This window comes from Centropristis striata, chromosome 7 (assembly GCF_030273125.1).
Source record: "Centropristis striata isolate RG_2023a ecotype Rhode Island chromosome 7, C.striata_1.0, whole genome shotgun sequence".
Classification (NCBI taxonomy): Eukaryota; Metazoa; Chordata; class Actinopteri; order Perciformes; family Serranidae; genus Centropristis; species Centropristis striata.
This window is the reverse complement of record NC_081523.1, coordinates 29,931,501-29,947,247: the sequence shown is the minus strand read 5'-3', so window position 1 is coordinate 29,947,247 and position 15,747 is coordinate 29,931,501. Positions and strand designations below refer to the sequence as shown.

Below are 15,747 nucleotides of genomic sequence, written 5' to 3'. Positions count from 1 at the left end.
TCGGCCTGTAAGGTTTGTGTCCAAACGGCCGATGTCGTTGTTGTCTTCCTGCAGATGCATGTAGACATAACTTGGTTCTTGAGGTCCAGCGATGGAGTTTCCAGAAAGAGGGTGGGCAAATCAGGAAACAGCATTTGCTCTTATTCAGTGTTTGGGCTTTTGGCTCCTTTTGCCCCCTGTGGAGGCGTCCTGGCTGGAGGAGGGTCTGGGGACATGGAGACAGCAGCATATGGGGCAGACAAAGCTCTCTGTCTTTCCCTGAATTCTCTATGTTCCTTCTTTAACATAATTTTACACCTTCTCAAACAATCAGTATTCAGTGTGCCTGTTAAAAGAAATACCCCCTGAGTCAAAAAATGCCATAATGGAAGAGGGTCAGGTAGAAGTTCTAATTTCCCCGTTTTGTTCCCCATTTGACTCACTGGGACAGGTGTGCTTTAACTTTCAATGGACTTATCTTTCACACACAAAAACACTCACTCTGATCGTTCCATACACAGTATGGTCAGATCTTATCATACACACACTAACTTTGTATAACTTTTAATTCAGCCAGGTGGTTTGTACGACACGTTCGTTCCGAGCAACGCACCCTTTAGTATAAAATGAATTATACTTTATAGACACTGAATTTGTTATCACAAAGGTTATTGCTTTATCTTTGTATATTTCCACTCATACGTCCATCTGATTTTAATTGGACATTTCACCCTGAGTGTGCCTTAAAACGTACTTATTTTGTTAATTCCTGAACTATTTTTTTTCTTTTTTTAACTTTTTATTTTTATAGCTTTGGTCCCCGACCGAACGCGTGTTTTCCCTGCCCGAAACTCAGTGGCTTTTTACACGGACAGGTTTCTCGACCCCCCCGGGGAATTACGAGAGAATAAGACAGTTGCTAGACATGAACTGTTTAAACGCGAACTATTTTTTTTTTTTTTTATATATAACTTTGGTCCCCGACCGAACACGTGTTTTCCCTTAATAAGACAGTCAAAACTACGTTTAGAACATTACATGAACTGTTTAAAAAGGATAATAAGACAGTCAAAACTACGTTTAGATCATTACATGAACTGTCTACCTAGGATTTAAAAGCTAAAAGCAATCATTAATAACACCCGTACTCACGTATTAAAGTGGATGGAGCGTCCGCTGTCCCACACCGTAGGGATCTCCAGGCGGGTCCTGTCCTCTGTTTGTCAGAGCGGAATTTCCCTGTTTTGCCGGCGCATACCTGTGAATCCCTCGCGGTGAAAGCCAGCAGAACGTCCATCCTGCCGACAACGCCAAAATGTAGATGCAGTTTCTTCCCAAAATATTGAAGAAAAATGAAATGAGCCGGTGTGATCAATCAGAGCTTTTAGTTACGTGCAGCACGGAGAGAGTTCTCAGCAATCTCTCCCGACAAAGTAAACTTTCTTCCTTATATACAACATTTCAGCCTTACATGATCAAAGAGAGGAGGAAGTTACAGGTGAAGCAGCGTCTTGATGAGATTAACATACAGGAACCACACATTGAAAGTAGTGAGACACATGAACTTCAAAGAAACAATAGAAACGTAGATTGGGAACCAGTTCAGTTAATGGCCATGCAATACATATGTTAATCCCCTGCAGTTGGCCTGTCTGCCCATTTGTCTATGAAACATGATTTAATTAAATGTTGTGGAAATGTTTATTGTTTAAATATCAAGAATCTAAAACTATTTTTCCACACACGTGACAAATGACCGACGCAAAGTGACCATTTCTGTTTCCTTTCCTGACTGAGCTTATGCAGCTGCCATGTGAGGAGCAGTGGTGAAAGGAGTATTCAGCTCCCTTATTAAGTAAAAGTAACTAATTCCACACTGTGAAATCACTCCACTACAAGTAAAAGCCCTGCATTCAAAACTTACTGAAGTAAAAGTACAAAAGTGACAGCATTTAAATGTACTTAAAGTATCAAAAGTAAAAGTACTTTTGATGCAGAATGACCCCACTCATATTGTTAAATATATTTTTGTGTGCTTGCTTGCAAAAGCACACTAACTACTATTCACCGGGACTATTTTTGTGTGCTTGCTTGCAAAAGCACACTAACTACTATTCACCGGGACTATTTTTTTATTCTTCCGTTTCTTCCGTGTCATTTTTCGGTCGACTACTCCTCCCAGAGTTTTGGTCGCACATACACAAAAAAGGTATCAAATCGACCGGCTCGCCCATGACAAGTGTGCTATGACTTTTATAAGGGTTTCGACAAACGGTTTTCAAATTATTGGGCAAAAACACGTCAAAAAATCCCCCCAATGTAACCCTATGGAGAGTCTAGAGTGGTGATGTCATCAAACAGAGTGTAGAGGGAGAGAACGAATTGTCAAAAAATAAATTTGAAAACTGTGCTCCAGGCCGCAAATTTCACTCTACAGAAATAATTTATACATAGAAACGTAGGAAAATTTGTCCTCTCACTCACAATCCTCTGGTAAAGCTGCCAGAGTTATAGTTTGGGCGCAGGGCGCACAGATGCACAAACAAAACACATCAACTGCCTCATTGGCTCCCATATTAAAAATGCAGGAAGATTTCTCCCCAAAATTTTTTTTACAGTTTTTTAAAATCGCTCTAACAAAGCTATTTTTTCATCTTTCTTTAAAAAAAATATATGTAGACGTTCAGGAAGAACTCAGGACGCTCAAAGTGAAGTCGGATCAATGATAGGTATTATGGTTTTGCCAAAAATGCTTTCTGTTCGAGGCCAGAATTTTCAGTTTGTCGACCTCTGTCTGCTCACTGTGACGGAACTGTCAGTTAATTTCAGTTGATTGCTCTGCTCTTATTGGTCGACTCCACCTGGCCACCTGGTTGCTTAGCTACAAAAGCCTCCCCCCTCCCTCCTCCAACACAGACATTTTAACTGATAACTGTCAGTTTACTCTAAGTGAACAGACCTAATAACTTGACCATACATTGTCCAATCTTCCTCAAACTTGCCAAGCATGATGATGGTTCATCACTGACCACTTATACATAATAATGTTTCATAAATTCCCGCCCTTTTTGATTAGCCACGCCCCCTTTCATAACTAATGAACCGTTTCTCCTAGATACTTGTATAAGGTGTCAGATTACTCGGCATCGAGTCCCTGTTTAACTGGTGATTGATTACCCCGCCCCTTTTTATTAGCCACGCCCCCTTTTACTAACTAGTGAACCGTTTGTCCTAGAGACTTGTACGAGGTGTCAGTGCACTCAGCAGAAAGTCCCTGTTTAATCCCCGCCCCTTTTGATAAGCCACGAGAGTCACGGTCCAGAGGCAAGCACACAATCAAAATTTCTTTAGAAATTTTCTAGTTTAATATATTATTGCATGATTATTATTATGAATATATTTATGTAAGTAGCATTTTAATTTTCTCAAGATAGATATTTTAAGACTTAATAACCTTTTATGAGGTTTCATTTATAAAAAATAGCTAATCACTTAAAATCTATCATGTTTTTATGTTACATTTTGAAGTGAAAAGTAGCTAAAACTTGAGTAGAAGTATAAAGGTACTTAAAATGGAAATACTCAAGTAAAGTACAAGTAACTCATAATTGTACTTACGTACAGTTCTTGATTTAATGTACTTAGTTACATTCCACCACTGGTGACAAGGCAAAGTACTACATGAAAATGTGGTTCAGAGGGGGGAAAGATGGAGATGTGGGAAATGTGATGAGCAACAAAGACTTTCTGTTACCTGTAAACAAATACAGCAAACCATTTCTTTCTTTATTTCTTCTTTTTTTTAAGTGTAATCTGGTATTTGGCAAATATTGAGATTTGCACTTACTACAATTTAGATTTATGGCTGATTTTTATTTTGTTGTACCAATTTTATTCATACAGATTCAAAAATCATTTAAAAAAATCATAATTTCTATATATTTTTCAGTATTTTGTTATATCATCAAGAATGTCGTTATTGCAACAATACTGAAGTATGCTGTTATGAGATCACCCTAAGGTTTGAAACAAACTGCACCACTATATATAAAAAAAGGAAAATAAAAAAGCCACTTAGCCAAAAAGTTTTCACTCCAATGTTTTTATTTATCGCGCAACATAAAACAATATTGTGGGGTTTTCACCACATACACTATGTATTCACATAATACACCATACAGCTACAAAGAGAGAGAGACTGAACAAAAACACTTTTTTTACATACTGCATCCTTGACATGAAAATAAAGAACCAAGAACAATCCTAAAACTTAAAAAGGAATGTAGCTGCCAGTTGTGTAGGTTCATTTTTTTTTGTATGGGCCAGGGTCCAAGTCCCCCTGTTCATTAAATTAGGTGTTCAATAAACTTCTAAAAGTGGGCCATACACGGTGAGATGCGTATGTATATCTATGTGTGTGTGTGTGTGTGTGTGTGTGTGTGTGTGAGAGAAAGACAAAATATACAAGGTGTTAAGAATAAGAGAGGGGTTGAGTAAAGGAAGTGCATGACCAGGGAGGGGAAGAGGAAGGGAGGCAGTACACAATTGTTATTCTTGTATTGTTCAAATATCTTAGCATTCAGTTATCATGAACATGTACAACATACTGAAAGGATCATTTCAATAGCCTTTGGTACTTGCACTGTACCAAACATGAAACCCAGATAACAGTCTTCATATAATATGACTCTATATCTCAGTCTAGTTTTAATGAGTTCAAGTACAATATGGAATGAAAATTACTAGAGAATGATCAACTGTTTGAGTGCCCCCCTGCCCTCAAAAAGAGATGTAAATTTGTAGCATCGTAACAAAAGACTTTTCATGAAGTCAGCACCAGGGCAGATTCCCATCCTGTGAAACTGCTTGAATCAAAAGTAGACTTCTCTTGACATTCGAAGAGCTCAGAAAAATATTTATGGTAATCATTTTTATCCCTCGCATTTTTTATTTTTTTAACACAGTGAATTTTAAGGTGTAGCATCATAGCACCAGCTGTCCTCCTACAACCTTGTGCGCGGAAGGAGGCGCCTCTCAAGAGAAACCTCCACCAAACTCGAGAGACATTTAGAAATTTACAAAGTTATTTAGATATCATGTACACTGTATCCTCAGCACCCTTTGTTAGGCAAGTGTGTGTGTGTGTATGTGTGTGTGTGTAGTGTGGGCCATGCGTTATGAGTTAGAGTAAAATGAGCTGTTACTGTACCCAGTCCCTACACCAGTGAAACTACTGTTGGCCATAATGTGTGTATTCATTTATTCATTCACTATCCCTAACTAGGATTCGAACATCAACAACCATTCATTCTCTCATTCACTCCAATGGGTAATTTAGAGTCACCAATCTCGCCCCTTAATGTGTGTATTATATGATTAATTAATAAACACATGGTGGCTCCCAGGGAGGGGGGTGGGGGATTTTTATGCCAAGTTAGTAGTTGCTATTATGAGAACTAGAGTGAATAATGATAGATACATCTAAAGAAGCAGGGACACAGGTGACCTGATAGTCTAACACAACTGACAAATCTACTATTATTAAGGGTTCAGCAATTTGGGAAATATTGCACTCAGATGAGAAGATCAATACCACTCTCTGTATGGGGAGTGGTATCAATCTTTTCATCTAACTCGCGACAATTGAGTTGCTGTAAAGCGACAAACTCTAAAATTCAACGTTTTGGTGAGAGAGCAGTGACATGGGGGATTCTCTATTTATACTCAGTCAATCAGTCAATCAGTGAGTAAGTAAAGTGTAGCCTTAGGGTACATAATTTGGCTAATGAATTTGTTTTTAGAAAGTGACACGTCTCTGTCAGTTACATGCTGACAAGGGGTACAGTACTTACGAAAGCAAAACAGCAATGTTACGAAGCACACATTTACACACAACACGTTGGGACCAAGTGTTGTTTACTGTCGTTGAGGGCTGTCAGAGACTTCAAAATACCCCCTTGTCATTCATGGTTTAGTTACTATCCTCACCAGTTAAATAATCTTACCTAAATATTTTAATATTTACATTTTTATCTCTCTCTTGAGAAAAAAAACAAACAAACGAAAAACTAAGCTTCAAGTTGTCAATAATCGGCTCTTTCTTTTTGTCATTAAAATCAAGATTAAAAGTGCTTTTATAAATCTTTTCTTCTCTATGTACAATTTGTATTAGCTATATAAAAAAAGATGAAAAAAACATCAAAGACAATCATTATCATCATCATCATCACCATGTAGTAATAAATAAGAGTAAAAAAAAATAAAAATAAAAAAGCAGGTTTAAATGAGTGTGAAGATCTAGAGCACACAAAGGGACATATGCATGATTCTCTGCCCTCAGTAGCAAGTTGTGATTGTGACCAGTGTCTCTACAGCGTGAGGTAGAGAGCTGGAGACCCTCGGGAGAGGTAACAGGGTCTTTCACAGATGACCAGGACCCAAACAACTACCCAGCAGCCAGGAGTCAGCCAGTATCCAATTAAATTAGTCACTCATTTGTATTTTCGACACATGTTGCACGTGAACCACATCACTGCTCGGTGCCTGAAAACAAAAAGGAGTGATTTGAATATTCTCTCTCTTTGGCTTTTCCCTTTCACACACCCATGCATCTGAGTCATTTTCACACACTCACACATACACAAAGTGAGAGATTCATTGATTCAAAGCACTTGCATATGGCACCAACTCCCAGCAGCTACAGTTGTTTTCCAAGGTCTCCCTTTACTTCTCAGTACTATTGTTCTCTCTGTGAAATAGTTATCAACAATGCACCGTCTGCCCTGTACAGTGTACTTTGTTTGAGACAAAAACACTTTGCCACAATAAACTGCAAAAGCACCTCAAAAAGAGACCAGTTCTCGAGCCCAGTGACGGAGCTGGCACCATGGGGCGGCCACTTTGATTGACTGGCTCTGTGGTGACAAGGTGTTTGCAGAAGGACATGTCTCCCTCTGCTCGAAGATGACAGCACCATGCAGAGGAGAGAGGTCCTTCACAGTAAATCAAGTGTAATAGGAGAGCACCAGAGTGTGTGTAGGAGCACCAAAAGCACTGCTGTCCCAACACTGTTTCCTTCGTTCACATTTGTGTCACAAGGGGACAAAGATCGTCTTTACCATCCATGGTCAGCAAACAGGGTGAGATCCCCCTCTACTGGCCATGGGTGGATAAAGCAGCTCCCTCTGAATAGATCTCAAGTGCTTCTAGGTTTGTTTGTACACGCGAGCCACTGCTGCCCTCTAGAGTTTACACTGGGAGGTGCTCACCCCGACTTGAATGTTACAGGAAGATAACGTGTGACACCTGTTCCATCTCTATCTGCAGATCTGGCTCAAGTGGCAATTGAAAATACTTATATTAGCCTTCGTGGAGTACCATATGTGTGCAGTTACAGGGACAAATGAAAAGCAGAGGATTTGTCAAAAATCCAGTATACTTCTCATGGCATGACAGATTTACTCCACTGATGTCTTGAAGCAATAAATCCCATCATTCTGCTACTCCACCTCAGTCTAAAGAAATTCACTTGCTAATACTAGTTGAGCCAGATTAGAGTAAGAGCACCTAAAATACAGCATCAAGTGCCATGAAGAGTGGCGGAATGGAAATCGATCAGAGCTGGAAGTTGAGCACCAGTCGAAAGCTGGAGGGGTGCACGAGAGGAGGAGGAGCACGTCATCTCATGACAAGAGAAGCTGAGAAACACTTTCTCTAAATAGGTTTTAAAGGACAAACGTAATTATTATGAACCTGGGTATGACTTTCCTACTTTCTAAACTTTAGAGTTAAGTTTTAGCCATCCAGGGGCTCTGCAGTCACAAAGCAAACAATCAAGACCAAGCACTACTCTTCTGGTATATTCAGGTACATAACCGTTTGCATCAGTGCAAATACAACTGATCTTTAATAAATGATACATCATGCTGAGAATAAGAGAGTTCCCAGCTAATGGGGAAAATCTGAAATCACGCAAATGCCAAGATAGAGTATATGTTTAAGTAAAATATTTAATTAAAAATGTATACGTTTTAGGCAAGAGAAAATAAAAAGAAAGGATGGTGGCAGGCTCCAGTACACTGCTACTGTCTTTCATTGCTGCTGCTAAACTAAATCAATGTCACCCTAAGCAATGGGAATTTGAACACAAAACTAGGAGATGGAGTCCCAGGTTGATAATAATTATCTTTTATGGAGGACTAAACTGCCTTAAAATAAATGATATATACCTGTATATATATAGATATATCTATATCTATATATATATATATATTCATATTCCAGGTAGATATCTAAGGCGAGCCTTCTGGAAAGTCTACTTTATATGATTCCTGTAATATTGATTTGCTGTCTTGCCAGGCAGATAATGGCTCCTCCTCTAAGTACAGCTGGAAGATTGACAAGAACAAAGAAAAATCAGAAACAAAAAAGTGTACACGTTTTCCAAACATGGAAAAAGCAACTGTCTGAGTCTGACTGACACAGACTGATTGGTTTAAAAAAATATATAACCAAAAACAATCACATCATTAATAATAACATTAATGAAAACAGCAATAATAAAAAAAAACAAGTCTTCATCATAATAATACCTGTAATAACAACATTGACAGTAACAATAGCAATCATAATAATATTGATAATAATAGCAATAATTAGAATCATTAAAATTCTATGAACAAGAGAAAGCAATGGAGTTCCTCTCCAGGGAAAAGAGAGGAAGAGCACCACAGGCAGTGTGTCTGAAGCCCAAACCACTGCCTGACATGAGGTAAAAAACAATAAAAATGTCCCCTCCTCCAAGTGGACTGCGGAGGGGGCAGGATGGAGAGATGCCAGACTGCGGGACGGCTGAGAGACATTCATCCTGCTCATCGCTCTCTCCAGCCCTCCACTGCACCACTCTGTAACTATCAGTCAGTCTGTGTGTCTGACCTCAGACAAAGTGACTGTAGGGCCCAGTGAGGCGGGTGAAGGCATAGGGAGACACAGTAACTGTAGAGGAAGTGTGGAACGTGGGGGCTAACCGCGTCACTGGCCCCTCCCTCTTGTCCTTAGATTGTCCAGGTCCTGGACTGGCACCTGCCACCGTAGACCCCCACTTGCGCTTCTTTCCGAGGGCTTTGATGTCTTCCTGGGAGAGGCCAAGAAGAGCTGCTTCCTGCTGCCTCTGCAGCGCTCGCTCTGCAAGAAGCTTCATCTTGGCCTCCCATATAGCCAGGCCATGCATGGGCTGGTTGAGGTTCTTGTGCTGGTAGAAGACCAAGGAGATGCGGCTGGGGTGGGAGCGATCAGGCTTTTTGAGTGGAGTGGTAGCATGTAGCTCCCGACGAGCACATTCTATCAGGATGGAGCCGTGGGCTGGTGCTACTGCTACACCACCAATGTTGGGATCCAGGAAGTTGTGCTCGCTGTCAGACCACTCCTCGTCATCATGGTCATGGCCCTTGGTGCTCTGAATGTCACTCTCAGCTCGGCTGGGATTCCAGCAGGCCTGGTCTGACTGCTGCAGGGCATCAGGGAAGAGTCGACCCTCAGGCGCAGGGGACGGCGTACTGCCTGCCAATGAACCTCCACAAGACTTCCAGGCCTTCTCTTGGAGCCCAAGGGGAGTGGAACACCGACTTTCCCCAGTCTTAGACCAGATCTTGTCTGGGTAGGCTCCTGCAGGATTGCTGTGCTTCAAACCAGGGCTATATACCGCAGGCCCCATGGCCCAAGCATTCGGCTGAGGGCTAGGACAAGGGCTGGCCCAGTGCCGAGGGGTGCCTGGGCCTGGGGTGCCTGGCTGTGGTGTAACTGAGCCTGAGTGAGAGCTGCCAGGCTGTGGTGTACCTGGGTGGGGAGTGCTTGGGCGTGGGGTGGCAGGGCGTGAGGACCCTTGGTGTAAGTTACCAGGGAGGGCTGTGCCTAGGTGAGGGGACGGAGATGGAGAGGGAGGTACCTTGAGTGAAGGTGATGGGGCAGGGGAAGCCATCAGGGCATTTGAACCAGGGTAGGGTGACCACTGCTGGGGGTAAGGAGAAGGCTGCCGCTGCTGTAGATGCTGGTGAAACTGCTGCTTGTCTGGAGTCAACATTGGGGCTTCAGTACTAAGCTTAGGGTTCGGATGGCCTTCCCAGTTGGAGGGAGCCATACTTCCATTAGGCTTGTGCCCTGGCCAGGCCACAGGCTGGGGCGTGGTGCTAGGTGTGTTGGCACCAGCCGGGCTCTGCATTGTGCCTTCATAGACTGGCACATCCATAGGTTCCTGTTTGATGACTGGAGTGCCTCTGTTGGAGGATTCTGAGCAGACGGAGGAAGGACGGGACTGGTTGTATTCTGCAGGCTGGATGTAAGCGCTGTGGTTAGGATGGAGGTTGGCTTGCTCTGGGTGACTGGGGTAGGACTGGGCCAGTCTGGCCTGAAGGCTCTGAATATCAGGCTTCATGTCAACCTGGACAGCCTTGCCTCCTTCTTTGGGCAAAGAGCCATTTCGACCTTCGTAGGTCCTCAGCTTAGGGGGGAAAAGTGCATTGGGGCGGTAGTTGTAGTAGCCATAGTGCATTGCAGGCAGATTGTGGTGGTATCCGTTTACTGGGTCTGGTGCAGAGGGCTGGCCACTTGGGGGGAGGCCTCCCCTTGCATAGTAGGCAGGGTGTGGATAGATGTTGTTAAATGGGTCTGCTGCCTGCACATGATATCCATCTATTGAACCATTGAAGGGCTCCTTCTTGATGTTGGGCTTCACCTCTTGTTTTATAATTGCTGAATGATTGAAGAAAAAGGAAAGGTAAATTACAAACTAAATTTCAGATGCATTTCAGTTTTTTTAAGGCAGAGTCAGCAGTTCTGTAGAAAGACTGTTTGATTTGTACTGAATTTAACACCAAAACAAATGCAGGTCATCCTTGCTCCCTCTTGCTTCTCTTTTTACATTCATGGCCTTTCTCCTGTTCTTTGCCCAAGCACAACAGAATAGTGTTGTTGGTCTAGCCTTAAGCCGCAGCCTTGATCACATTGTAAATCAACAATTAAATGATGATTGACAACTGTTTTTGCCTGCACCAATATAAAGGTGATTTTAAATTACTATCAAAACTAAAATGTGACAAAAATAATCTCTATAATCTGCACCCTACTATGAATTTAGAGATGTTTTTTGGTGGAGCTGTATGTCTGTTACTTACATGAGTGACAAGTGAAGTTTAAATCCTTATTGGCAAAGCAGATTTCTTTCACTTATACCAAGCCACTCTGGAGCTACTTGGAGCCGGCCAACAGGTGCTACATTAGTTCGGCCTGCACCAACTACTATGGGATAACTAACTACAGCAGCTAACGTCCATGGTGTGGAGCTGCACTTTCAACTGACTAACCCTCACCAAGACAAACGTGACAAATGCCCACACTTTTTACATGTCTGATTATCAATAAAGGAAGCAGAGGAGTAGCTCAACATTTGACACACCGAGCAGGAGAGAGCAGGAGGAGGGGAGAGAGGAGCCACTGCTAACTGCTCAGCTAATGTAGCTAATAGGAGCCCGGAGAGCAATAGTCGTGTAATGGTAGTGTTGCTGCAGTCTGCTGTGAACGGTCAGCATGTGTATCAATGTACCCTGCTGATCGCCTGTCAGCGACCTCAAGCAACTATGATTGGACGATCTGATACAAACGATCACCCAACCCTGTCGCTGTCTGAGTCACTTTGTTTCTCATTTACAGAGCCAATGCTGTGTATGAACACCACATTGTTTTCAGTGTGCTCCAACCCGGCTGCGACCTAAGTTTGAATGCAGGAACGGATGGATGTATTGGGTTAGAATTGCAAACTCCAACTTTTATTCTTAAGGTCTTCTGTTATTTTGGAATTCTGTTCCACAATGGTTACAGATTAGAGTTAGAGTAAATGCATTTTAGGCTACCACACAAGGCCCCACATCAATTTCCCGTACATCCTGGTGTTAAACACAATCAAAGTACATAATTAGTGACACAAAAACACCCAACTAACCTTTATTGCCTTGGGGTTGAGGGGGACCGGTGATGCAGACCTGAGTCTTGATCGTGGTTTTCTCTGGCGTCTCCCCTGCCTGCTGCATGAGTTTATTCTTCTTCTTCTCCGAGTTGGCCTTCTTGGCCTCCAGTCTGCGCTGCCGGCAGGACTTGGCAGGTTCAGGCAGCTTGCGTACCTCGCGGCGAAAAGCCTGAAGCACTTGGATGGCTCCTGTCTGCATTTTGAGTCGCTGGGCCTCTTCACTGCCAAACTCATCAGTGGGGGAGATCCTGTAAAGTGGCAACACATGAAGCTGCTCGTCTTCAGGGTTCCCCTTCACTGCACGGTTGTCCTCCTTCGTTAAAGTACACACCTAAGATATTTTAAGAGAGGGAGAGCAAGATGAGATGTTCAGTGTGCCAAACATCAACACTTCTTATTTCACTAATAAGAATAATATATGCTTGCTAAAATAACCCTCCATAACATACATTTAAGAGTATGGTGAGTGACCTTACCACTGTGCAACCATTATAGAGATTGTGCTGGTCCTTGTGAGCGTGGGCACAAAAGTCCATGCAAGCAGTGACTCCAGAGAATGGCCGACCTTCCTGCAAACCCAGCCTGCACTCCGGAGCTTTCGCCTCTGACTGGCACTGAGGAAGACGACAGAGATAACTTTATTTTCTTACATAATCCAAGATAGACACACAAAATGAAACTATGTTTTTCTTCCTTTCTCAAAGGCAGCAATTCACAGGTTTATTATGTCATATTTTATAACTAACTTAGTCAGTCCCTATCAGGCTGTTTTCTGTTTCTCAGTATTTGTGCAAAGAAGCAGGAAGTGCTATTATGTGACAGTCCTGATGGTCTGCTGTACAGTACTTTTAATTGGGTATGAGTAAGATGACAAATATAGTTGGTAATGACATGAAGTTATTGCTGTGTAAAGTCTGTGATGGGTATTTGTCTTTGTAAACACAAACCTGGTTACTGTAGGCCTGTGGTGCCAGCCGCTTGTACAATGGAGCCACCTCAGTTGCCAGATTCTGGAAGTTATCCCTGAGTTTGTCCTCCTGACAAGCACAAACAGGTCACAGGTCAAAACAAAACACAAGAGCTATAAAATGTTATCCTAAAATTACTGAGGACTGCAATTGCTATACAATAAGTGGCTCTGATGTGATGAGTACCTCTTCAGGGTGATCTCCTTGTAGCCTGAACTTGCGCGGCAATTTGCTTCGGGCGTACTTACAGCCATTAAAGTACATACTCCAGGAGCAGCCAAAGGAGAAGGAAGCACCACATGTTTCACTGTCCTTGCCTTGACACGCACAGGTACGACTGCAGGGGGAGACAGTGAGCACATTCTCAGCTTCATGTATAAATGATGTGTAGCCCGTGCATCATTTGTACACTATTTTTAAACTGGGATGAGTGGGATATAACAATGTGAGACATAAATGTTTCAAAAAGAGCAATAACATTGGCTTAGCTTCTATATAAAACATATATCTTCTGGTTTTATATAACATGTATATATGTAGCACAGTCAGATCAAATATGATCTACTCAAATCATGTGCCATAAATTAAAGGCAGTTTAAAGTATTAGTAGTGCAACATCACAGAGGGTGCTTGGAGTTAATAAGACTGACCCAAGACAGTGAATGGTGGCTATGTCTAAACCAGGTTTAACAAGGGTGTGTCTACATCTGCTCATGGCTAATTGTAGCAGTGGGATGTAAGACACGGACACATTAATATTTGTTTTTGTGCTTGCACTCATTATTTGGCTTACATTTGGCTGAATGGAGTATTTTTCCATGTCACAGATTCCCACATCAGTACAGATTAGACTATGGAGCCCCACCTGATGAGGTTATGTCCATTACAACGTCCAAAGAGAGCATCAGACGCAAGTGAGCATCAGCGTCAAGATCAGTTTGATTGCATGTTTTCAAATGTAATGTCTTAACTGGCAGCAAGCATTGCAGTGCAGCGCCGTTTTGAGCTGAACTTTTACTGGACGAGCTGTTTCTATTTATTCCTGTTAGTCATATGCTGCAATGGACGAGGACAACTGCTTCAAGAAATTCAAATTAGAAGTCCTGTATGCTACCTCCTCTTTTCATTACAAAAATCTATTTGGTGGCAGCTGGCTAAAAGGAGATAGCAAGGGAGCTGAAAGTTTCTGATAAATGATCACTAATCACTTTAACAACCTACTTGCTCTTGGCTACACTGTATGTCATTTCAACCGATCTATATCTGAACCCATGAGATACCAACGCTTGTGGTCAGTGCCCCTCACTGTTGGGTAGGAATGCACAAGTAGCCCTTCACAGGGTTTTTGGATGTGTCAGGGAATGTGTGTCAGTTATATGTTATATGCATTGTAGCTTTTCAAAATAAACCTCTTCATTCACGGGAAATGATTACGTTTAGGCAACAAAATCACTTAACTAAGGTTAGGGCAAAAGAGGGTTTGAGTTAAAACAGCTCCCAGCCGCACCTAACTACTGGATGCAGTTGTACAGGTTGACTGACATGTTGAACGTTGTTGATTTTTGATTTCGGTCTCCAAGGTCAGAGTCTGCCTTTTATTTGACCCATCCACTTCAGCCTTTCTCCCACCCCAAACAGACCTTTATATTACATGTGTTGCTATAAACATCTTACAGGGACACAGACAAGAGCTGAAAGCCCAGTGCATCTTATACAGATACAAAAGGATGCCCTGTGTATCAGATGCTGACGGCCATGACAAAGCATCGGTATCTGACGAGTTGAGAATGAAACTGGGATATATCACAAGATAAAATGTGTGTTTTCTATCAAAAAGTATAAACTTAGGAAGACAGCAGGTATGCTGATCACATAGGTAGGTAGTTTGTTAACATGACGTAGAAGTGCATTTTTTACTGATTCAGTGTGGACAGAGAGCGTTCGATGCAGTGTGGTCTTGAATACAGATGCAGTGAAGGTACAGCAATGCATATCATACTGAAAGACCCACTACCTGTCTGCTCTCTGCATGGTTGCAAATTTTATGTTAGAAAACTAGTGTCAAAGAGCACTCGTCAGCTACTCACTCATCATTGAGGCCACATCGTCGGCTGGTGGGGTTGCCATATTTGGTGAGGGTGACACTGAGCTCACGGTACAGCTTGTCAGCCATGGCCTTCGGGACACCTTCCCAGGCCATAATGAGGATGATGATGACAGCGTTCTCACAGTGGTGGCCTGCACGATGACGCACCAGACACAGCAGCTTCTCTGTCTCGCAGCGACGGCGGATCACCTGACAGGAAACAGAGCGCATCATTATTTTAACTTTTTCCGCATCCAGGGTAGGATGAGGTTATAACCCTGGAAATACCTTAATATTTCCTCAAAAAGTTTTAGTAAGCTGATTTTTATTTTTTAACCAAAAGAAAAAATCACTGTGTTACTTCCATGGCCTGTGAAAGTTCAATCAATATTTGTGAACAACATGAGCTATTCTCTCTCAAAGCCAGAGTCGCAAACAGATGATGTCATGAATAATAAAGTTTGAAACTGCTTTGTGGACAGTTAATGGGAGGCTGATTTTGTAGACCCGCAGAATGTTTGAGTTTCATTCTACTGTAATGTTCCATGTACACAAATACTCAGACCATTCCTCTACGGGCATTCAGCGTCATCTATAACATCTCTCCTGACTAATTGTCCATGGAGCGGTCAAAAGACCTAATGCTTGATGACATGATGAATATCAAGTCTAACTTGTTGTTAAAGTACTAATGCCAC

At 42.2% G+C, this 15,747-nt stretch overlaps 1 protein-coding gene across 3 annotated transcripts in view; it reads right to left on the bottom strand.

Annotated features, from left to right (window-relative positions):
- Nucleotides 1-5,398: 5,398 nt before the first annotated feature.
- Nucleotides 5,399-15,747, bottom strand: part of tet3 (tet methylcytosine dioxygenase 3) — a 48,212-nt gene continuing 37,863 nt past the window's right edge. For all 3 annotated transcript variants that reach the window (XM_059336533.1, XM_059336531.1, XM_059336532.1), the window contains 6 exons: nt 15,051-15,259; nt 13,150-13,300; nt 12,943-13,032; nt 12,472-12,609; nt 11,972-12,326; nt 5,399-10,725 (listed from right to left, as the gene is read on the bottom strand). In XM_059336533.1, coding sequence (XP_059192516.1) covers nt 8,915-10,725; nt 11,972-12,326; nt 12,472-12,609; nt 12,943-13,032; nt 13,150-13,300; nt 15,051-15,259 — 2,754 coding nt within the window. In that variant the 3' untranslated portion in view covers nt 5,399-8,914. The remainder of the gene's footprint in view (nt 10,726-11,971; nt 12,327-12,471; nt 12,610-12,942; nt 13,033-13,149; nt 13,301-15,050; nt 15,260-15,747) is intronic.